General features: G+C 45.2%; 8 protein-coding genes across 8 annotated transcripts; 6 read left to right on the forward strand and 2 right to left on the reverse strand.

The window, feature by feature from the left end:
* The first annotated feature begins 3,396 nt into the window (after positions 1 to 3,396).
* On the forward strand, positions 3,397 to 3,811 carry AGABI2DRAFT_190832 (hypothetical protein). The gene has a single exon (XM_006458495.1). It carries the CDS (start codon positions 3,564 to 3,566, stop codon positions 3,720 to 3,722), a length of 159 nt encoding a protein of 52 aa, XP_006458558.1. The 5' UTR covers positions 3,397 to 3,563; the 3' UTR covers positions 3,723 to 3,811.
* Positions 3,812 to 6,032: 2,221 nt separating this feature from the next.
* On the reverse strand, positions 6,033 to 10,152 carry AGABI2DRAFT_183585 (hypothetical protein). Its single transcript, XM_006458496.1, has 7 exons — positions 10,000 to 10,152; positions 9,198 to 9,945; positions 8,922 to 9,148; positions 8,815 to 8,869; positions 8,506 to 8,757; positions 8,289 to 8,447; positions 6,033 to 8,236 (listed from the first exon to the last, which is right to left on the reverse strand). Exons 1-7 carry the CDS (start codon positions 10,071 to 10,073, stop codon positions 6,038 to 6,040), a joined length of 3,714 nt encoding a protein of 1,237 aa, XP_006458559.1. The 5' UTR covers positions 10,074 to 10,152; the 3' UTR covers positions 6,033 to 6,037.
* A 146-nt stretch (positions 10,153 to 10,298) lies between these two features.
* On the forward strand, positions 10,299 to 11,534 carry AGABI2DRAFT_190833 (hypothetical protein). The gene is made up of 6 exons (XM_006458497.1): positions 10,299 to 10,348; positions 10,399 to 10,541; positions 10,589 to 10,651; positions 10,708 to 11,130; positions 11,192 to 11,273; positions 11,331 to 11,534. Exons 1-6 carry the CDS (start codon positions 10,303 to 10,305, stop codon positions 11,468 to 11,470), a joined length of 897 nt encoding a protein of 298 aa, XP_006458560.1. The 5' UTR covers positions 10,299 to 10,302; the 3' UTR covers positions 11,471 to 11,534.
* Positions 11,535 to 11,766: 232 nt separating this feature from the next.
* AGABI2DRAFT_141359 (hypothetical protein) lies at positions 11,767 to 12,805 on the forward strand (the record flags this gene model as incomplete). The annotated part of the gene is made up of 4 exons (XM_006458498.1): positions 11,767 to 11,820; positions 11,880 to 12,238; positions 12,291 to 12,684; positions 12,740 to 12,805. 4 exons carry the CDS (start codon positions 11,767 to 11,769, stop codon positions 12,803 to 12,805), a joined length of 873 nt encoding a protein of 290 aa, XP_006458561.1.
* Positions 12,806 to 13,069: 264 nt separating this feature from the next.
* AGABI2DRAFT_183587 (hypothetical protein) lies at positions 13,070 to 13,415 on the forward strand. Its single transcript, XM_006458499.1, has 2 exons — positions 13,070 to 13,110; positions 13,169 to 13,415. Exon 2 carries the CDS (start codon positions 13,172 to 13,174, stop codon positions 13,352 to 13,354), a length of 183 nt encoding a protein of 60 aa, XP_006458562.1. The 5' UTR covers positions 13,070 to 13,110; positions 13,169 to 13,171; the 3' UTR covers positions 13,355 to 13,415.
* Positions 13,416 to 13,594: 179 nt separating this feature from the next.
* On the forward strand, positions 13,595 to 15,787 carry AGABI2DRAFT_141360 (hypothetical protein; the record flags this gene model as incomplete). The annotated part of the gene is made up of 6 exons (XM_006458500.1): positions 13,595 to 13,767; positions 14,102 to 14,255; positions 14,315 to 14,670; positions 14,723 to 15,417; positions 15,484 to 15,539; positions 15,602 to 15,787. 6 exons carry the CDS (start codon positions 13,595 to 13,597, stop codon positions 15,785 to 15,787), a joined length of 1,620 nt encoding a protein of 539 aa, XP_006458563.1.
* Positions 15,788 to 16,239: 452 nt separating this feature from the next.
* Positions 16,240 to 18,114, forward strand: AGABI2DRAFT_183588 (hypothetical protein; the record flags this gene model as incomplete). The annotated part of the gene is made up of 10 exons (XM_006458501.1): positions 16,240 to 16,344; positions 16,395 to 16,471; positions 16,536 to 16,586; positions 16,649 to 16,766; positions 16,829 to 17,013; positions 17,074 to 17,195; positions 17,258 to 17,412; positions 17,472 to 17,773; positions 17,832 to 17,948; positions 18,010 to 18,114. The coding sequence occupies exons 1-10, from the start codon at positions 16,296 to 16,298 to the stop codon at positions 18,112 to 18,114; spliced, it is 1,281 nt and encodes a 426-aa protein (XP_006458564.1). The 5' UTR covers positions 16,240 to 16,295.
* Positions 18,115 to 19,865: 1,751 nt separating this feature from the next.
* On the reverse strand, positions 19,866 to 21,589 carry AGABI2DRAFT_176855 (hypothetical protein; the record flags this gene model as incomplete). Its single annotated transcript, XM_006458502.1, has 5 exons — positions 19,866 to 20,218; positions 20,317 to 20,442; positions 20,464 to 21,091; positions 21,148 to 21,485; positions 21,536 to 21,589. The coding sequence occupies 5 exons, from the start codon at positions 21,587 to 21,589 to the stop codon at positions 20,018 to 20,020; spliced, it is 1,347 nt and encodes a 448-aa protein (XP_006458565.1). The 3' UTR covers positions 19,866 to 20,017.
* Positions 21,590 to 22,040: the final 451 nt, after the last annotated feature.

A 22,040-nucleotide genomic window follows, 5' to 3' on the forward strand; every position in this document is an offset into this window, starting at 1 on the left:
GTTTTTTCAGGTTCATCGACACTCAGAATCAAACAAGAGCAATTGAATTCAGTCGTAGGATCCGAAAAAAGTGACGTATACAGCCCGGCGTCTCCCTTCCGTGCCTTAAGCAAGTTAGTTTTTCTACTTTGTACAGTACTCCGCGAATGACAAAATTAAAAAACAAAACGCGGAAAACTGCTCCTCCCGAAATTTATTAAAGCTCATTGATTAGTAGTGTACTCAACTTCGGCACATTGATCAAGTTACGCTAACTCGACAACCTGTACAAAATCTTTTTTCCGTTCATAAAATATAAGTATAATCAAGGGAGAAATTTCCTTAAACGAGTAGGATAGGGTGTAGCCGGAACGTAAAGTGTGTGTGTAAGCTTAGGGAAGAAGGCGATAAAAAAATTTTCATCAGCGCTGTTCGAAGTTACGAGTTGTGTGTATGTTAAGTAAGCCTTGTACGTACATACATGTCAAGGGGGGATGGATACGGGATACCTAACCAACCCGCGAACTACATCAACTGCACGATCATCGGTATCAGATCTTTCGGCACATGGCATAACTTACTACACACACTACACTCCAACAACACTCCAAACACACACACTGGTACCCTTTGCCCAAACCTGGCTTAAACATAAGGTGGAAATGCCGGACATACAAAGAGCCTACGGCGGGCGCGTTTTTTTTACTCTGTTCCCCCTCCTCCCCTCCCCCCCTGACAGATTCGGTTACAAGATAAGGAAATGTTAATGCGGATATTTGGTGCATTTTCTTTTTTGGGTGATCGGGGATATCTGTCAAGCTAACAATCACATCTCGCGATGGTTAGTTTGATGGAGAAGGCAGCGGTGTGAGTTCTCGGACGGTCCCTGTGTCTATCTGTTTGGGTCCATCCTTTGACATTCTTATCCTTGCTCTAGTATCTACGCGTATTTCGAGTCGCGCGTTGTACTACCTCTCAATCCTTACCTTCTTCAATCCCACCCTCCCTTTACCCGGATGATTTAGAGAGAGCCAAAGGATACTGAGAGGTAGTAAGTGTAAGGTACTCTCCCGGGGCGACCCGATCGTATTACCTGCTCTGATCTTCCCCGCAGCTGTTTACTATCTCTATCTCTTATCCTCTGAACGTTATCCGGCCACAATGAGAAGAGAGAGTCACTCGAGATCATTAACCGGAAGAACGAAATCTCCTAGAACACCAAATTGTAATTAATTGAAAGACCCCGAAAGGGCAAGAAAAGCGAACGCGAAACCTACTAAACGCGAACATAGATGAATCGATGATGATAGAATCCCAAAAAATCTTCGATCTCTCCAACTCGATCTCGCTGATTACCGTTCAAATCTGCGAAAAAAAAAGTAACATGTCAGCTTTTGTTTGTCATGACTTCGCTTGTTGCCAACCACAATTTTTTGATTGTTGTTTTCTTTCTTTCTTTGGGAACTAGTAGGTTCCTGAACGACGGATAAAGTCCACTCACTTTATTTTCGGGGAACCTAAATGGCCGTTTGCCGATGTGAATCGAAAGAAGTCGTTGTGCGCATCAAGGGTTTTGCCGAGAGTTAAACTTGTTATGGTACCGCCCCGGAATAAACCCTTTGCTGCCGTTCGACTCGTTTTTCCGCTCCATTATCAATCTTATCCCGTTCTCTTTCGTGCTCAACGAGGCTATGAAGTTTGTCTGGCCGTGACTTCGCTTGTGAAGAGGGGAGAAAAGAGAAAAAGTTCGGTGATGTGGTTGGTCCTTTCGTGTCTCTGAGGCTTGAGCTATCATCTGAATTTATCATTCATGTTAGAAGTTCCAACATATTCCGAGTCGGGCTTACGTTCTGCATATAGCACAACTGCTACAAAGTGCTATAAGGAATTACAAATCGAAAATAAGCTCGACAGCCTATCAGTTCGCCCTCTGCTGAAACGGTATCTTCCCATCGAAAAATGTCAATATCATGATCCAAGTGATCTAATGTCGAAATATGTAGTTTCCGCTTTGGCCCAATGAGACGAAATCGGGTTTATCTCGATACAGAGTAGAAAGAAAGGCAGGGTCACTCGTTCCTACGTCTACGATATTAGCCGGATTCGCATGCACCATGGGGATAAAGTTGCCGATGGTGTACTCTTGAAGCAAGCAGCTGATAGCTTTGGGAGTTTAGGCGTTACAAGCGGAACATGGGGACTCATGAGAGGTTCTACTACCGTTGCAGCAGTGCTTGCTTCGGGTTAGACGGCAAGTTAGGCGGGAACTTGATGGGAGAGTTTCTATTGAGTGCAGCCTCACCGGGTCGTTTCAACGTTGAGTGCCGTATATTTTTGTAGTAAGTGACACACTGGTTTCTCCATTTCGTTTCGAGTAACTTAAGCATATCTAGACGCGTGCCCTCCTCGCACGAGGCCATTTCTTCCGAGTAACCTCACGCACCACCGCAACAGATCAGCGTGCTCTTACCGAAGGTGCCTTTTGAGGGAATATGAAAAGCAGACACTAGAAGCTCTGCTCGGCCGCCAACTTGGGCGAAACGTGCATCGTGGTGGACCTAGGAGTGAACATGAATATCATCGGCCGGAGACGACTCAGGAAAGTCAATATTACGAGTCCTAAAAAAAGGACTCGTTCTGATGAGGAAGAGAAAGCTCGGTCCATTTGTGGTAAACACCATATCAACCGCTTGAAGATGATGTTCCTCCAATCCCGACATTCACATCATTCTTGCCACATTTCGTAGATCCTCGCCTCGATGCATCATCGATGATGGCCCTAGAGGATTGAAGATTAGATGAACTTGCGCCGCATTTGACTCATGTTGTATTTTTAGCGCAACTATATTTTCGTCCAGGCCTTAGCTTGAAACTGTATCTCTCATTGTTATCCGATAATCACTGAAATTGGCATCGTGTATGGAACTACAAGGCCGTTACGAGTAAGCAATCCCGGCTGGTAGTGACCCGAAGAAGTCTGATCGCAACGTGGCCTCCGAAAAGCCTAGCCTGAGTCAGACGTAGTCCACACCGAACTTCATCCATCCGGGATTTTCAGTCCAGGGTTGTGTTCAACGTCAGGTCTTAGTGTGCCAACAATAGACCAATGCTTCCACTTATTAACGATTAGTGCGGTTCTAACCGCTCTCGATGTTAACCCCCGAACACCACGTAATTTGAGCTACGTTCTTAACATGTTTGTAAATTCATTGTTCAGAACTTCTAGCCCCATGGATCCCGCGCTTCGAAGTGGCCGTTCTGGAGAGTACTTATTATGTGTATCCTTCATCATCGGCCACCACTCTCCGGCCTCTACCCGCCTTTTCTGATGTCTCAGTCTTCACGTTTAACCGTCGGTAATACTCTCTTTAACTGTGCCTTCAATCTTGGCATATAAGATGTCTCCTCGGAGAGCTTCTTGTCGAGCCTGCCCCGCGTTACGCTAAAACTTTTTCCAACTTTTTCTTCTCAAACATCTTACGACGATCAAGGACCTCGTTTCGAAGTTTGATTAGTAGTCTGGTGATATCCTGAAGACACGACAATGTAACGGCGATCCGGAGTATGAGCGGTGCAAGTCTGATATGGCTAAGGTCCACGCTTGGAAGGTTTCTGGAACATTGGCCCATTCCGTAGGATCAGAGCCATACAAACGTACAACTTGCGGCACTTCACACGTGTTCCTACAAATTTCAATTACCGATATTTTCGTGAAGTTAGAGGTGACTTACTTAACTGTCTGAAGGGGTTCATAAATTATACTTTCCACACATTATTAAATCGTACGCGCACGCTGGTCTCGGACTCCGGATGTCAAAGGTTCAGTCAGCCCGCACTTTTGATCACTAATACTTATATCGTTCCCCCGTCCCTCAATATTGGTTACAGCAACCTTATACCCCCTGTGAAGCATTCCCACCCAATCTTGCTGATTAAGCTCTGTTTCCACGGCTAGCTCCAGGAATAAGGTGTAGAAGGAAGCCTCGATTGTGGATATACCACCTCATACAGCGCCACATGGAGCCCACTACATCCGCGTTAGATCTTATCATGATCTACATAACCACTCCTACCTACAGCCTACCTACGACATCATAGCTTTTAGCGCCTTAACGGATCTTGAATTTCGGCACAGCTACGCCAACTAAACGAGAAATGAATCTGCATGGTGACGAAGAAGAACAGCCGGGCCCAAACTTATAACAACCAACGTACCGCCGGGAGATTGCCTTATCGGGAGCCACAGAGACCCCAGGACACCGCAAGGGGAGGAACACGTGTAAGTAGAACTTTGTAATGCCCTTTCTCACAGGAAGTGAGAAACAAGGCATAGACGAACACATAGTAAGTCCGAAATTAAGCCTTTCGCGCCCGTAGTCGATTCTTATTACAGTGAATTGAAAAGATAAGAAGGACCTTTACGTGAACGAAACATTCCATGATTCGGTTCCTCTCTTTCAAGTTGGCTTCACTTCTCTCGCTTCGCCTTCAGAATGGTAGTGTCTTTTTTGGCGATCAATATACTACCCCAGATCGCCTTAGAATGATATTATAAATATAAATATATTTCCATCGCAATCATGAATCATACCTCCGTTGCCGATACTGACATGCTTCTTCGAGCCCGTTAACCTTAGCCCATATGGTGGTTTCTCTCACATGTTCATCCTCTAGATCTCTTTCCTTCTAAACTTCACAACAAAGAAGATGATTTTAGCATGTGACGCAGCCGTACCTACTCCCCAAATATATATTCATACAATGTCATTGCAACAGCGGCGGGCCGGCAGTGCATTTCTGCACTGTGCCGTCCTTACTATGACTCAAAAAAGAATTGGAAATTGCTAATCGAGACATCAAGTAGAGTCAATTACTATGATTACGACTTTTCTGTGCCCTAATATCAAAACCACGTACACTCTTTTCCAAATCATTCAGACGGATCATTTCTTCTCCGATGACGCCACCACTTAACAATTCGCGGGAAAAATCTTTCAAACGCAGATAGTCCGGGGACCAGAGGAAAGAAAACAAAACAGATGTATTATAAAGTACTAAACACATCCACCCTGAGCATACCAAAACCAAACGATTGATTCAGAAACCCCCATAAGCACAACACATGATCCCATGAATTTCAATTTAACCTGAACCCCGGACATAGGCAACAGATGAATGGGGGAGTTATTCCAATATTTCCAACACAACGCGAACATGGTGACATCATAACTGTTGGTAACTTTTGAGGTTAGTTGCGAAGCGGAGATTACAATGCAGCCTCATTAAGCTGTCATCATTGTCAAATGATAAATCTCAATACTTAACATACTAACCCTGATATACCTCCACTACGTTGTCCGGTCATATCCATCAATCGACTTGACGTCATTATTACCGAAATATTGATGTCTTATTTGGATACTGACGCTGGACCGTAAATTCTACAAGTCAAGTGTCAATACATTAGCCTTCTTTTCAACCTCGTTTTGATTACAATGTATCAGCGGAAAATTCTCGATTCCTAATGGATATTAAAAGAGAACAATTAACGGAACAGTATGTCATAGTGGCCATTTCATCATCATCACGGGAAGAAGGTACAATGTCCAGGATTAAAACATCATCAAGTCTGTCGCATCTTTTATGTGGATTGTCTGGGGTCTCGCGGATCAACTATATGCACTGATTCATTCCATCAGAGCAGCTGCTCCCGGGTCGTCAGGAGAGGTGAGACTAGGTTAGCTGACCGGATAAAAGTTAGATGGAAGAAAGTGTTGTGTTACGAAATAGAGATCACTTGCCACAACTTTCAATCACATCGACAAGGACCCACGCAATCTCCACCGTGATAATTGAACATAGGGGTACATAATATATAAACTTCAAGATGCGATGCTATGATCTTTTTATCATATCTACGGGGGACAAATTAGAATTACAAATTTGAAAGGCTGTTTGTTCCACGTGGCACGAATAGTCGGGCTGTGTTACAAAAAATTGCAAATGCAATCCTAAGTCACCATAATTAAGTAATCTATCCCGCAACAAATATCTCCCATCATAAATTATTCGAATAATGCAGTACACCAATCGTATTCCCGAAACCAGCGAAAGCGCAAGAAGAAGCTACATGAAGAGACGTTACACGAGTGAAAGGCAGTCGGGAAATAGAGTCAACCGAGGAAGAAACACTCCTAGGCGTAGAAGGCGTACTCTCACCTTCTGGAGGTTTGAGTGCCAAAGCTACTAGGACCGAACTACGCATCTGCGCAAGCACGGGATCAAAAGTCCAAACTTCCCAGCGTTCCATTGTTGCACCAGTGAGCCCAAGAACCGAGTTATGAAATCTCACACTCGCTTTCATTTCACTGCGCGTCTTCCCTTGCGATCGTGGTCTACGTCGTATTCCCACATATTCCCCACCCCAAACATCCCACTCACCCCTCTCACATGTGATCTCTCTCACAAGAATCGCAATCGCATTTCTCCAAAACGAAACAGGTGATTGCATCGGAGTACTTGTCCCATCTAAGGGCGGTAGCAAGTGAAAACTACCGTCGTGATCTTCATTACTTGGTGAAATGTTCAGTAGCTCTGAGGATCTTCTTCCAGGTTCCTTTTCCGACACCCTTCTTTGATGGACACCATGCCCAGATACCGGGAACGCAGGTGTCTCAAACGCTGTCGCTAATCTCGCTCGAGGAATTCTGGGAGACCCCATCAAGGATGACGTCCCGCTATCGCTTCTGGAGCGTCGACCCAAGTGATCGGATGACGATGCATGCTTCAGTTGCTTCCTGGTACATGAACACCGCCTAGTTTGATCTTGCAAGTATAGCATAAAAAATCGTACGACATAGTCGATCGAGAATGCAATGGAGATGCTCTCCAGCGGAAGTTGTCCACAATAATGGCAAGTCTCACATTGAATTGGGGATATCCGAAGATGGGTCACACGACCAGCCGCATCCTCAAGAACCGAGATACACTCGCTCGTGCAACCATCCCATAAGGATACGATACCTGACTCGGTCGCAGTAGCAACAACAAGCCGTTTCGTCCCATTGAGTTCCGAGCGACATGCATGCACATGAGACACGAGATCGCTCTGCGTTCCGGGCCGAATATGATAATTAGGTAGAATGATAGGAAGTGTATCGCCAGTCTCGACGAGTTCCAAAGAACCATCATTAAAGGCAAACGCAACGAGAATTTGATTTTCGGGAGCTACGCGGACGAGAAAGACGTTTGAGATGACAGAGTTCTGAGTTGGTTTCACATAGCTGAGCGTCGCAAATTCATTGATCGTCCATTTAGCCGCAATTCCATTCTCGAAGGTGGCGAGAAGAACCACGAGGTCCTCAAACTCCGAATTAGGCAGGTTCGATTGCAAATGAGGGGGGGCACTATGATCGAGTTTCAATCGCGGCAGCGGCTTTCCAAACTGCAGGTCGGTAACCCCGGCGGAAGAGTTTTCCAAAGAGAGGTGAATGAGGGATCTAATCGAAGTCGTGTCAATCTTCCACACGGCAACCACACCAGATCCCGTTCCCACAGCGAAATACTCCCCATTTTCTTCTACAGCAACGGAACTCAAAGTGAGATTAGCGTGCGAACTGCTGGCGGTCCGTAGGAGCAAATTTGTCGCATCGATGGACATATGGGTGCGCGTGGCCTGGTTCCAGACAGTGATTTCATTGCGAAGTCCGACGGACACTATAACTTGACCGTCTCGGCTTGAGGCAATCAGCTCTACATCGCTCGAGAACGCACGAGGCAGAGTCGAGAAGGAAACATGACCTTGAAGAGATTTGACGCTCTCCTCCTCAGAAGGGTCTGAATCTACATGGTGTTGTTGTGCCTCGAGGAGTTCTGCGTCCTTGAGAAGGTAAAGAAGTAGAAGCCACAGTAAACCCGTGGTAACTGCGATAGGTAAAACCATGATTTTGAGCAGCCAAACTGCCAGACGAAACGCGGCCCATGATTGAGTTCGATGAGTGCGATTGTTTTGAGATGGTGAATGTTCGTGAATGAGGGTGACAACAAGTGGCTGTTCAACTCGGATGTGGAGTACATTCGTTTCAGGCTTTTCGGGGGTCAATGTCTTCCAGAGCTGCCAGTCCGGCGACAAGTTTTCAAATTCGTTTGGTGTATTGAGATGATTGCGGGTCACGGCTCGCAAAAACGGTTTTGTTTGCGGTTCATTGAGATTTGTTGAATATGTAGTATAATACAGTGTCGCTGTGATTGCCAGTAACTATTGATGGATTTAGGAAAGCGCTCTGCAATGAGCAAAACCGCATTCGCACCAATAGTAAGCTGACATTGGTTGTTGCGCGGCCTTTCAGCAGCCGCTTCAGGACATGTCCAAGCTTTGCCCATCCCGAACGAGGTTGCTTTGAAGTATTGGAATCATGTCGCACGAGGGAGGGTGCCGAGCTCGTATCCCGTCGTAGCAACTCGTCAAGCTAAAAAAAATGAAAGTTAAGAAGGGATCAACAAAATTTTGCATGTGAGTGTGCTTACTTCCAAACGTTGTATATCTATCGACAAGACAGTTATAAAAAAGGTATGGGCAAGGAACCAGTGAGCAACGAGCACAACGATGGCGAACCAGCAGAATTGACGGACTGCCCCTGAACCTATACCGCCCATGATACCGAGGATGCAATTGTAAGATACCACTTTGAGGGTGTTTGACGTGCCTGCATGACTGAGGCCCTCTGCTATTCTTTGCTTGACAGACAAGGTAACGGGCGTTCTTCCAACGGCATCAACCTATAATGACACCATAAATAAAATAATTTTTTGTCGCGCCAGATACACAAGTCGTACCAGGTTGAACATATTTTCGGCACCGACAAACGCGATTACTACGGGCAACAATTCCCTAAGATGATCTGATTAGTCAGTTGACAAATGGGCATCTTCGAAAAACTAACCATGGCACTAAATTTACTTGGAATCCAACTAATGCACATACACTTAGACTCGTGATGGTACTAACCGCGATTTCCACCAAAGCGGTGAAAGTCACACCTAAACGATCATGTAAAGCATCCATTCGCTTCATGGACCAAGCAACGTAGGCAAAGAATCCTAGATAGGCAAAGTACAAGAATGCAGACAGAGCCGTCCATCCCTTCCCGCGGGAGCGATTTATATCGTACTATGGACGGATTAAGAAGGGGAATGATGACGAAAAGATAGCGATATACCTCTAGAGCAATGATAGTCGGGGGATGGCGTTGTCCATCCACCTTCGCCGTACCTGATGCTGCGGTTTTGATTGCATCCTCCCAGTATTGATGACCCGTATTGTCAACGCAATCTCTGTCCGGGAAAAAATAAGTAATGGCAAGGTAGTTGGCGTAGTCGAATTTGGTGCCCGTTACATGGTGCTCGTCAGATCCCCGACCCGCCAGGACCATTTGGGGAGTAATTAATACTCCAGATATGGATGCATTTCTTGGGTAAGTAAGTGTATCCAATATGTTTGTATCGGAGAGTAGTGCATTCTTGTCATAGGACCAGAATGCTAAGGGTGAAACGACGAAACAAGTTCCATCAGAGCGTTTCAAGCAAGGGGAGGGGCCAGAGGATAAAGCGAGTTCTAACTGTTGCTGCATATCGAAGGTGGAGAGTAGAATACGGTGATTAAGAGCATTTTCATCTTCTTCTACTGGGGCCTGGATCAAGATGCGTTCCACGCGGAGGGTGTGACCAACGCCACAGGTTGCAATGGAGACGGAATCTTCCCGCTTGCGCAAAGCGTCGTATCCAGTCCACACGTCGACTAGGTCATTGGGAATGCCTGACGCAGCCGTAGGATGAGGGGAGAATAGGTCCGAGACAGAGAAAGATTGAGGTTGAGACGATGAATACAAGGCGAGAGCAGGATAGAATAGAGACGTAATGACGACTCCGTTTATTAGGATGAGTCGGATTTGGTGTGTTGCACAGTGTCTGTGAGTTCGGGATAAAGTGGGTGCTCTTGGCGAAGTAGGTTGGCGCACTCACAATCCAAACTGGAGAAAGAAGCGCTGGAAGAGACGGCGGGCGGACTGGAGGGTGTGCGAAGCATATCCGAGCATTATTTATTTTTCCTTAGAGACCTCGGCAGTCAGGAGAATGAGTGGTAGATGGGGATGTCAGTGTCAATGTGGTGAGCAGACAGCATAGTACGAGGGGAAGGAAAGAGAGCGAGACGGATGAGGGCAGATTTAAAGGCTTGAGGCTGCTGCAGAGACCTCTTCCGTCAGTCACGTGCGCAATATTTCGGAGCGCGTCGCCTGAGCGTTTTCAGTTCTTCTTGTCCAAGCCATGGTGCTATTAACAATGCTCGCTGGGAGGACCTGTTTTCGACGTTGTAGGTCTTTCTCCTCCAGAACTTCTCTGTAAAGCTCACAAACTTGACAGTACTCCACCAGTCTGCCCTCCGAGCTGCTGTTTCCAACCTTCAGATGCCCGCAATGTCACCAACTATGACCGAGGGTGGCATTGCATCCTGGAAAAAGAAAGAAGGCGAGGCATTCGCGGCTGGAGATGTCCTCCTCGAAATAGTAGGTGTCATGCCATTCAATGCTGTCGAGTTGTTGATGGCTTCTAGGAAACGGACAAAGCCACAATTGACGTTGAGGCTCAGGATGATGGAATAATGGGCAAGATAATTGTATGTGATCTTCTGGCACCTGGCCGTACTACCGCATCCAAACGTGTTTTCTCTAGCTTCCCGATGGGTCAAAAAATGTCCCTGTCGGAAAAGTAATTGCTCTTTTAGCAGAAGAGGGCGATGACATCTCCAATCTCGAAGCACCTAAAGAAGAACAGAATCAAAAAGCTGGTTCTACGCCTCCGCCTCCTCCCACTCCACAGCCCGCTCAGCCTACAGAATCCCAGCCCACCGTCCATCATGGTCCACCTCCATCGCATAAACGCCCCCTCTTCCCCTCTGTTCAACGTCTCGTCCTTGAACATGGTATCACGAGCCTTGATGCAATTAAAGGAACAGGTGTCCGCGGGATGTTGACCAAAGGTGACATTTTGACCTATCTCGGGAAAGCGTCTGGCCCGACTGGCACATACAAGCCGCCCATTTCACCCATCGCAGAGGCAACCAAGAACAGGAAGCCTCCCCCTGAAGAATACAAGGTGCGCATACCTCCTTCATATACATTCTCCGCGAAGACTAATCATTCTCTCGCTTAATTAGCCTCTGGATGGGCCAGCTATTCGCCGTACTATTGCAAGCGCCATGTTACAGTCATCTCTCAAAGCAAGAAATCCTCCTCCCAGTACGTACACTTCCTGTCACCCCTCGAACACCCACCAACTTCAACATGAAATTACAGACTTCAAGGACGCCGACTTTGACTCCATAATCGCCGACTACATTCCCCGTAAACCCGGTTCATCATCCCCTAAGGCAAACAATACCCCACCAAAAGCTTCAAGCCAGACATCGCTCAACTTTTTGGACGGACTAATTTAATTTACCTCTCTTTATGCTTACCTAGACGATAATAATGATTGATTGGATTTGCAGGAGCTTGTTACGAAAGTGCGGTTCTGGTCATGTTTGACGACCTCTGCTGGTCGCTGCGTTTCAGAACACAGTTGAAGAGCTGTCATCCGATCGCAAGGCAGAGTGGTAGAAACGCGAATCATTTGCCTTTTAAGACAGCGTTGAAGTATATCAGAATAAACGCCCGACGGGCCATGCCATTTAGAAGGCAAGAGCCGAATGTTGTCGAACAAACACAAGTCAATTGTTCATGCATATGCATCATGTCTGGTTCTCATGACCTACCGGATGAAATTATCCTAGAAATTGTTGAATTTGTGAGGCCTCAATCCCAGTAACAATAAAAATGCCACTGATCAATGTCCCCTGGTTGTAGGCCACGCGGGCATATCCAACAGGAGACCGAATCGGATCCGAAGAGCTCCGCAATCTTCGTCCAGTCTCTAAACGTTTCAACAACCTCGTCTCCCCTCTTCTCTTTTCAACACTCCGCCTTGAATTTGAACGTGCACCTTATAACATAACTACCGCGCCGGACTATTATATACGGAGTCAAGAAATTGTGAAGGCACTTGCGGCTGGTTCTACAACAGTGTTTCATCACACGAAGAAACTTTATCTCACCATAACGATACTCGATTCGGCGGAAAAAGAGGATAAATTGTCTGCTCGGACATTCCTCTCTGATCACATATTCAATGGCATCTGCGGTTTGAAAAATCTCCGTACAATCAAGTCAGTCAGAGCAGCAAAGAAATACACAATGCTCATCCTTGACCTATCACAGCTTGTATTTCAACTCGAGACCTCACATAGAAGAACTCGCCTTCAAAGTTTTTGGTGCCTTGAGTACAATCTCCTCCTTTCAGGGCTTTGGAGTATTCCATCTCGGTTCCAGCTCTGCTCGCTCTCAGTCCTTTACGCTCGAACCTCTGTCTAATCTCACCATTTTCCGAGCACAGTGGGAGTGGCATAAACCCGAACGCCTAATCCGCGAAATTGCCTCTCTCCTCTCTCGATGTCCAGAGCTGACTGAATTAGCTTTGAAAGATCATCCGGCATCACACAGCGGAAAACCTACCCTACACGAATTTTTCTCTCAGATCGGCCAATTGGAGAGACCTTGGAAATTGCAAAAGCTAGAGTTGAAGAATGTGGAAGTCGCTCCTGACGATATCAGAGTCTATATCCACCATCTCAAACACCTTACCTTCCTTGAAATACTTAGGAAACCAGGTTCCCACACAGCAACAAACTTTGGAGAATTTTGGGACATTCTACGACGAAACGATATCGCATTGAAAGGTCTATCAACTGACTCTCCCGGGGATGACACACTTTTCTTGCGTTATCTTACTTCGTATTCCGGATTGACATCGCTTCGATTGAAGGCATCCTACTATGAACATCCAGAGGCCGTTAGCCAAATATGTGTGCAAGTTTTACCAAATCACGCGGAGACAATAGAACGCCTCGAATTAAAATGCTATGGATTGCCCACAAATGAAGGACTGGCAGAATTGATCAAATGTCAAAAACTGGCGAGATTACTAGTATATATCGATGTAAGCAGCGAGGCACTCAAACAAAGCGATGCATCACTTTTCGTAAGAATTCTTTCTCTTTGGTCCTTCCTTCGGCTTGCTAAACGTTGGCTTATTTTAGGAGATGTGGTTCGAGGCTGGCCTACAACTCTCAAATTTGAGAGAATTGATTCTTCTTCCATCCGAGCGGAATAAAGATAATACGTTTTTTAGTACTTTGCAGAGAGTTATACTGAAATACCGTAAAGAGAGAGGGCTGAAGCTTTGGGTGAATGGTAATTGGGAGGCGGTTGTCGGTGATCATTAGAAGGACATCAGGGAGCTTTGATGTCCTCCCTGGAGAGGAGAGAGAAAAGTGGAGTCTTGGGCAGAGGGACTTGAAGATACGATAGTCTGAAGATAACAACTCGAAGAGAAGAGCAGGAAGCCAGTCTGCATGAGTCGCTGGTTGTACTTGTGCTATAATCAAATGGAAAGTTCATTCATATTCTCACAAATGCTACTGTAATGTATAAATACGGGAGATCGTGTATTCTAACAGCTTACAATGATCGACGATCCAAGAGCCAAGCCAATTTTTCAAGCAACAGATTTTTATCCGGCCTATGTAGATGTTTCGACGGATATGAAAAAATTACCGTGTATCAGGACAGGCTCCCCAGCGCGATTCGACAAGTCACACACGTTTGGTAATTATGGGGCCAAACACCTCGTGAAGAGGTGTGCTCAAGTGCCAAGGCAAACAATACCCACCAAAAGCTCAAGCCAGATATCGCTCAAATTCGTGGAAGAATTTAATTTACCTCTCTCTACTATACTTGCCTAGACGACAGTAATGATTGATTGGACTTGCAGGAGCTTGTTACGAAAGTGTGGTTCTGGTCATGTTCAACGCCCTCTGCTCGTCGCTGCGTTTCATCATAAACCCAATTTCAGCTGAAGAGCTGTCATCTGATCGCAAGGCAGAGTGGTAGAAACGCGAACCATTCGCCTTTAAGACGGCGCCTGAAATGAATATTTTGCCCGTCCTTTACCTTGCGATCTTCCAACGAAGGTGTGCGGGGTATATCAGAATAAACGCCCGACGGGCCCTGCCATTTGGAAGACAAGAGCCGAATATTGTCGAACAAACACAAGTAAATCGTTCGTGCATCATGCCTGGTTATCATGATCTACCGGAAGAAATCATCCTAGAAATTGTAAAATTTGTGAGGCCTTAATGCCAGTAACGAGAACTATGCCACTGATCGATTCCCGCTGGTCGTAGGCCACACCCATATATCCAACAGGAGACCGCATCGGATCCGAAGAGCTCTGCAATCTTCGTTTAGTCTCTAAACGTTTCGACAACCTCGTCTGCCCTCTTCTCTTTTCGACACTCCGCCTTAGATTCAAAGATGCACCACCTTATCACATAACTACCGCGGACTATATACGAAGTCAAGAAATTGTGAAGGCACTTGCGGCTGGTTCTACAACAGTGTTTCATCACACGAAGAAACTTTATCTCACCATAACGATACTCGATTCGGCGGAAAAAGAGGATAAATTGTCTGCTCGGACATTTCTCTCAGATCATATATTCAATGGCATCTGTGGTTTGAAAAATCTCCGTACTATCAAGTCAGTCACAGCAGCAAAGAAATACACAACACTCATCCTTGACCTATCACAGCTGGTATTTAAACTCGAGACCTCACATAGAAGAACTCGCCTTCAAAGTCCTTGGTGCCTTGAGTACGATCACCTCCTTTCAGAGTTTTGAAGAATTCTATCTCGGTTCCAGCTCTGCTGGCTCTCACTCCCTTACGCTCGAACCTCTGTCTAATCTCACCATTTTCCGGGCACAGTGGGAGTGGCATAAACCCGAACACCTTATCCGCGAAATTGCCTTTCTCCTCTCTCGATGTCCAGGGCTGACTGAATTAGCTTTGAGAGATCGTCCGTCATCACAATGCGGGAACCCTGCCTTGCGCGAATTTTTCTCTCAGATCGGCCAATTGGAGAGACCTTGGAAATTGCAAAAGTTAGAATTAAAGAGTGTGGCAGTCGCTCCAGACGATATCAGAGCCTATATTCACCATCTCAAACACCTTACCTTCCTCGAAATACTCAGGAGACCAGGTTCCGATGCAGCAACAAACTTTGGAGAGATCTGGGACATTCTTCGACGAAGCGGTATCGCATTGAAAGGTCTATCAACGGACTCTCCGGACGACACACTTTTCTTACGTTACCTTTCTTCGTATTCCGGATTGACATCGCTTCGATTGAAGGCATCCTATAAAACCCCAGACATTGTTAGCCAAATATGTGTGCAAGTTCTACCGAATCACGCGGAGACTCTAGAATGCCTCGAATTAAGATGCTGTGGGTTGCCCACAAATGCAGGACTTGTAGAATTGATCAAATGTCAAAAACTGACGAGATTACTAGTATATATTGATGTGAGCAGCAAGGCATTCAGACAAGGCGATGATGTATCACTTTTCGTAAGACTTCTTTCTCTTCGATTCATCCCTCCTTCGGCTTGCTAACCGCTAGTTTATCTTAGGAGATGTGGTTCGAGGCTGGCCTACAGCTCTCAAATTTGACAGACCTGTTTCTTCTTCCATCCAAGAGGAACAAAAATAAGGTGTACTTTAGTACTCTGAAAAGAGTTCTACTGAAATATCATAAAGAGAGAGGGTTGAAGTTTGGGGTGAATGGCGAATGGGAGCCGCCTTTCGATGGTCATTAGAAGGACATCAGGGAGCTACGACATCCTCCCTGGAGAGGAGAGGGAAGAGCGGGGTCTTGGGCAGAGGGACTTGAAGATACGATAGTCTGAAGATAACAACTCGAAGAGAACAACAGGAAGCCAGATATGCATGTGTCGCTGGTCAAAGTTGTGCAATAATCAAATAAAGAGTTTATTCATATTCTCATAAATCTTATAATATATAAATGCGGGAGATCGTGTAGGCTAACAGCTTATAACGATCGATAATCCAAGCAAAATTTTATCCGACCTATGTAGATGCTTCAACGGATATGAAAAAGTTACCGTGTAGAAGGATGGCTTCATCAAGACAATTGGTACTAGTACTTAAATTCAGAAGAGGGTGTAAGCACACAAAGCCAAACAACGCGCTCCCGCCTTCCCGCCTCCCGCTTTCAGTCGCATCCGTCTCTCTACCACCCACGTTTTGCCGAACGCCGTAACTTCTCTTTAAGGGCTACTGGAGAAATAACCCTTGACGATTCTCATGGCAACTTGGACGGCAGACTCAAACAAAGCGCTCACACTGTCTCTAGGTGAATTCGAACATACTTCTGGGGGTACGAGGATGCTCACGTCATCACAGTAAGGTCTAAAGCGGACAAAGAAGCACTCTCAGAAGGAGAGACTTATGAACACTTTCAACCCCAATTCACGTATCCTGTTCGTATCCCCTCGTTGTTAACCTTGTGCTTTCTTCCAGTTTGCTTAATGCCTTAGCTGACAGATATATGGAGAGGAGGAGACGATCTATGGGTACAAGGATTTAATGATCGACGTGGGTTTTTGTTTCAAGACTTCCTGGTCCTGAAAGTTGAATACTTTTATATTTCAAAACAGTTTCGATTCGCTTCTGGGAGTTTGGCTCAATACCTCCACGTGCAATTCTCCGAGAAACTTCAATCCTCTTCAACAGTAGATGACGTTGAAGGTATCTTGACGAATTTCATTCCTCCAGGTACTCAGTCCTTCCTCATTCATTCGCACTTCTCAAAAAGCGACTGAATCTTTTGGATGTAGATTATTATAAGGATGAATCTGCTTTCGAGAAACGCGTAGAAGAAGATGCGATTAATTTCAAACCATTCGGTGAACTTATCTATTCGTATACACGACCACCACCAAGGACGGGTAAAAGAAAACGTAGTGCAAAAACAAGTCGGAATACCAGTGCCCAAGGCGATGTAACGTACGAAGTATACCATGTAAGTTTCTTATGCCTCAAAATCGTGGAATTTCACTCGTTGAACGGGGAGATTCTATAGACAACCTGGAGTACTCCTGGGTTTCGTGAATATCACAAAAGAATGCAACTCTTCATTCTTCTATACATCGAGGCTGGTTCTTATATCAATGACGAAGAAGATCCTTGGGAGTTTACTGTCTTGTGAGTTTCGTCAATGCTATACAATTCCTAAATGATATCTTGACACATCCTCGCGTGTCTAGGTATGAAAAGCGGAAACGCCCTGGCACCGATATAACAACATATCATTTCGTTGGTTATTCTTCTCTGTATGGTTTCTATCACTTCCCCGAGAAAACTCGTCTACGGCTTAGCCAGTTCGTGATTCTCTCACCGTATCAGAAACAAGGACACGGATGTAAGGAGTGTTCTTGATCCTGATTTATGAAATCCTTTCATTTATACGGCTTCGTCTAGCTCAACTGTACAAAGCAATCTACCAATACGTTCTTTCAAAACCCAATATCGCCGAACTAACAGTCGAAGATCCAGCAGAAGCATTCGAAGATCTTCGTGACAAGAATGATATGGAAATGTTACAACATCACGAACAGTTCATAAAAGAAGCATTTGGAGCTTCTGGTGGTGGTCGCGTTGGTGGAATTGGGCGTACAGGTAAAAGTGGGAGGGGAGGTGCTGGCCGGACGAAAGGAAAATTAGATCCTCCGGCAGATAAAGTGTGGATAGAGAAATGGAGAAAAGACCTTAAAATTGCTGGAGTGCGTTTTTCTTATTCATCGTCAAAAGAGTTAAGACTTTCTGATTTTCTATCTCTAGCGCCAGTTCCAGCGATTAACTGAGATGCTAATTTTGTTGCGCCTCGATCCTAATGACGAACCGGCACTGAAAGCTTATCGTTTACAAGTCAAAGAGAGAATATATCGGTTCAACTATGTGCGTCCACCATTGCTAACCCAAAACCGGATAAAAATCTGACTACCATTTCCCACCTTAGGAAATGCTAGTTCAGTTGGATAAAAGAGAACGTCTTGAAAAGCTGGAAGAAACCTTCCAAGCCGTGTGTGAAGATTACGCACGTATTATGGGATTGCTTCACTAGTGAGCGGATAGATGCTTTCCGACGAGATCGTTCATGTATTATTGAGAGTCTATTGTTATCGAATGTTCAATCTGACAGCAACGAACTACTATATTTCATCCAAAACAGGGAATATCTTTTCAGAAGCTGACATCCGCATCTATATGGGACCTAAGTAGTAACGAACGATGCATGAACCCTGTCTTCCAAATGGCACTGCTCGTCTTCATGAAAATTAGTGATATACAAGTATAGCATAACTATGTTCGGCGACACATATACTATGACTTTCTTCCGCCTCGTTCGAATAAATAGCTCGAGTCTGTCTGGTATCCTCGTCCCTCCATTTGAGTTCTCGTTCATCTCTCTCTTTCTTTCTCCTTCTCTCCAGTGAGGACGTCACGACTCCCTGACGTACTTCTAATCATCATCCTCCAGCAAATAATAGTTCACTGCGAAACTCAATCCCCTCTGTGTACGATGTTTCAGTACAACTGCTTCCAAAGTATCATCGAACGTTGAATAATCTTCTGAATAATGCATCACGGGCGGACGAAGAGAGAGATCTTTCAGATTCGGTAGTTGTAGCCCAGCGTCGAGCCACATCTCCTACAAATTCTAATATTTAGAAAGGTAAATAGAGGAGAAGGTCTTACAAAATGTGATACATCGCCTTCTTTCAATGTTTCCTCGCTCACATCAGTATATACTTCCAAAACGGTTAATTTTTGACATTTGACGAGTTCTGCGAGTCCTTTTGTTGGGGTTCCACACCATTCTAATTCGAGGCATTCCAAAGTCTCCGCGTGGTTGGGTAAAACTTGCAAGTAATTTGTTTTACCGCCTCTGGATTTTCATATCCTTCCGGCGATACCTTCAGTTGTAGCGACGTCAATCCGGAACACGAAGAAACATAATGAAGATAAAATGGATCTTCCAGATGGTCAGTTGATAGTTCTTAACGCGATACCGTGTTGTTTAAAAATAGCCCAAATCTCTCCGAAGGTTGTTGCTGACCCGGAACAGGGATTTTCGAGTATTTCAAGGAAGGTAAGGTGTTTGAGATGGCGGATATGATCTCTGATATCGTCTAGAGTGATTTCCACACTCTTCAATTCTAGCTTTTGTAATCTCCAAGGTTTCTCCAATTGGCCTATTTCAGACAAGATTTCGCGTAAGCGTAAAATAGGTTTTTTATGTCTGAGTGAATAACGACCACTCAAAGAGAGTTCAGTCATATCTGGACATCGAGACAGAAGAGAAGTAACTTCGGCTCTATATAGAGAAGCAACTTCGGCTCCAATATAGAGCCGAAGATTCTTCGTATGATGGAACACGGATGTAGACCGAGTTACAAGTGCCGCTATGATTTCCTGACATCGTATAAAATCCGGCATGGGAGATTTGCGATTGTCTACATCTCCAAAGTGAAGACGGAGTGTCGAAAAGAGGAGAGGGGAGATGAGATTGTTGAAACGTTTAGAGACTAGACGAAGGTTGCAGAGCTCTTCGGGTCCGATGCGGTATCCTATACCACTGGGGTCTACGGGTGTGGCTTGGAATCAAGAGCACGTCGATCAGTAACGTTGTCCTTGTTACTAGCGTCAAGGCCTCACAAATCTAGCAATTTCTAGGATGATTTCTCCCGGTAGGTCATGAGAGTCAGACATGATGCATGACAGTGCATGGATGGTTTTCAAATTGGATACTTCGACAACCGAACAACCTGTTTCCTTTCTTGGACAAGTCTATTCCTATATTTCTCTTTCTTGACTTCTGCTTTTCGTATTGAGTTCTCCAACCCGATTTCTTCCAGACAGACCAAACCTGTATCTTGAGACTATAGATCTTCTCATCCTTCAGCCTGCCTCCTTCCTCTCTATTTCTCTCTTCTTTTCTTCAGTGAGGGCGTTGCAACTCCTAATCAATCATCACCGGGAAGCGCCTTCCGCAACCAATTATAGTTCACTCCGAAATTCAACCCTCTCTCTTCACGATATTTCAATAGAATCTCTGTCACAGCATGATTAAATGTTAGCCAGTCGTCCCCCTCATGCGTCTCGGGAGGAAGAAGAAGGAGATGTGCCAAATTCGAGAGTTGTAGGCCAGCGTCAAACCACATCTCCTTAATAACCAGCATTTCAAAAAGCAAGGCAAGGATCAACAAGAGAAACGTCTTACGAGAAGTGATACATCGCCTTGTTCCAATGTTTCTTTACTCACATCAACACACACTTGTAAGTCTGTCAGTTTTTGACATTTGACTAATTCTGCGATCCCCTCTTTTGTTGGTGTCCCGCACCATTCTAATGCGAGGCTTTCCAGAGTCTCCGCGTGTTTGGGTAAAACCTGCAAATAAATTTGTTTTACGGCCTCTGGATTTTCATATCGTTCTGGCGATGGCTTCAATTTGAGCGATGTCAATCCGGAGTATGAAGAAAGGTAATGGAGGTAAAGAGGATCCTCCAGATGGTCGGTTGATAGTTCTTTCAACGCGATACCGTTTTGTTGAAAAATGTCCCAAATTTGCCCGAAGGTTGGGGAAAATGGGTTGTCGAATATTTCAAGGAAGGTAAGGTGTTTTAGATGGCGGATATAGGCCTCGATATCGTCTAGTGTGACTATCACACTTATCAGTTCTAGCTTTTGCAATTTCCAAGGTCTCTCCAATTGGCCAATTTCGGAAAAGATATCCCGTAGGGTAGGCTTTTCAAGTCTTGATGAATAACGACCATTCAGAGAGAGTTCAGTCATCTCTGGACATCGAGAGAGGAGAGAGGCGACTTCGGGGATAACGTTCTCAGGATTGTCCCAATCCCCCCCTATTCGGAAGATGGTAAGGTTCGAGAGAGGTTTGAATGTAAAGGCTGAGAGAGTAAAGTGAAATGGGGTGCTGAAACCGATATATTCAAAGCCCTGAAACGAGGAGAGTGTGCCCAGGGCGCGAATAATCTTAATTGCGAGTTCTTCCGTGTCCGGCCTCGTGTCGAAAAAGCAGCTATGAGAGTCGATCGAGGGTGAGTATTTGGTATTTTATTTGCTGCCCTGACTGACTGAATAGTACGAAGATTTTTCAAGCCACAAATAGCATTGAATATCTCATCAGAGAGTGATGTCCGAGCCGCGGAAACATCCTCACTGTTCGTCGAATGAAGTCCCCCTAGGGAGAAATAAAGCTTCTTCGTGTGATCAAACACCGTTGTAGAACGAGTTGCAAGTGCCTGTATAATTTCTTGACATCTTGTATGATCCGGTGCGGTAGATCGGCGGCAGTCTGCATCTCTGAATTCAAGACGGATGGTCGAAAAGAGGAGAGGGGAGATGAGGTTGTCGAAACGTTTAGAGACTAGACGAAGATTGCAGAGCTCTTCGGATTTTCCTGTTGATGTGGCCTGCAATTATATCAGTGCACGTGTCTTTATTGATGGTGTCAAGGCCTCACAAAGCCAGCAATTTCTAGGATAATGTCCCCCGGTAAGACATGAGAGCCAGTCATGATAACGATTGATTCTCTTTGACAAGATCAGGTTGATCCCGGGCTAGATATACATCATTCCACGGTGCCGCTTCTGCGTGAGTTCCATCTAGACGTTCCATTACAATAAAACCTTCCTGTTGCTTCGCAGAGTCAGGGATATCATAGCTTCAGAACAATATATACACTTCGTGTACGAAGTTTCGCCATTTTTTGTTGGAGGTTGTGTCGGTAGAATTGGTAAAAGTGAGATGGGAGGTGCTGAACGGGCGAAGGGAAATTCTGGTCCTCCGCTAGATTAATTATAAATAGAGAAATGGAGATCTAAAAATTGCTAGAGTGAGTTTTTTCTTTCTGTCAATTGCTGGAAAAGAATGGGTAGTTTCTGGTTTCCTGTCTCTAGCGCCGCCAGTTTCAGCGATTAATTGAATGCGTGTCTTGGTTGCGCCTCGACCCCATGCTGAATTGAAAG

Source organism: Agaricus bisporus (assembly GCF_000300575.1).
Source record: "Agaricus bisporus var. bisporus H97 unplaced genomic scaffold AGABI2scaffold_2, whole genome shotgun sequence".
In the NCBI taxonomy this organism is placed as follows: Eukaryota; Fungi; Basidiomycota; class Agaricomycetes; order Agaricales; family Agaricaceae; genus Agaricus; species Agaricus bisporus.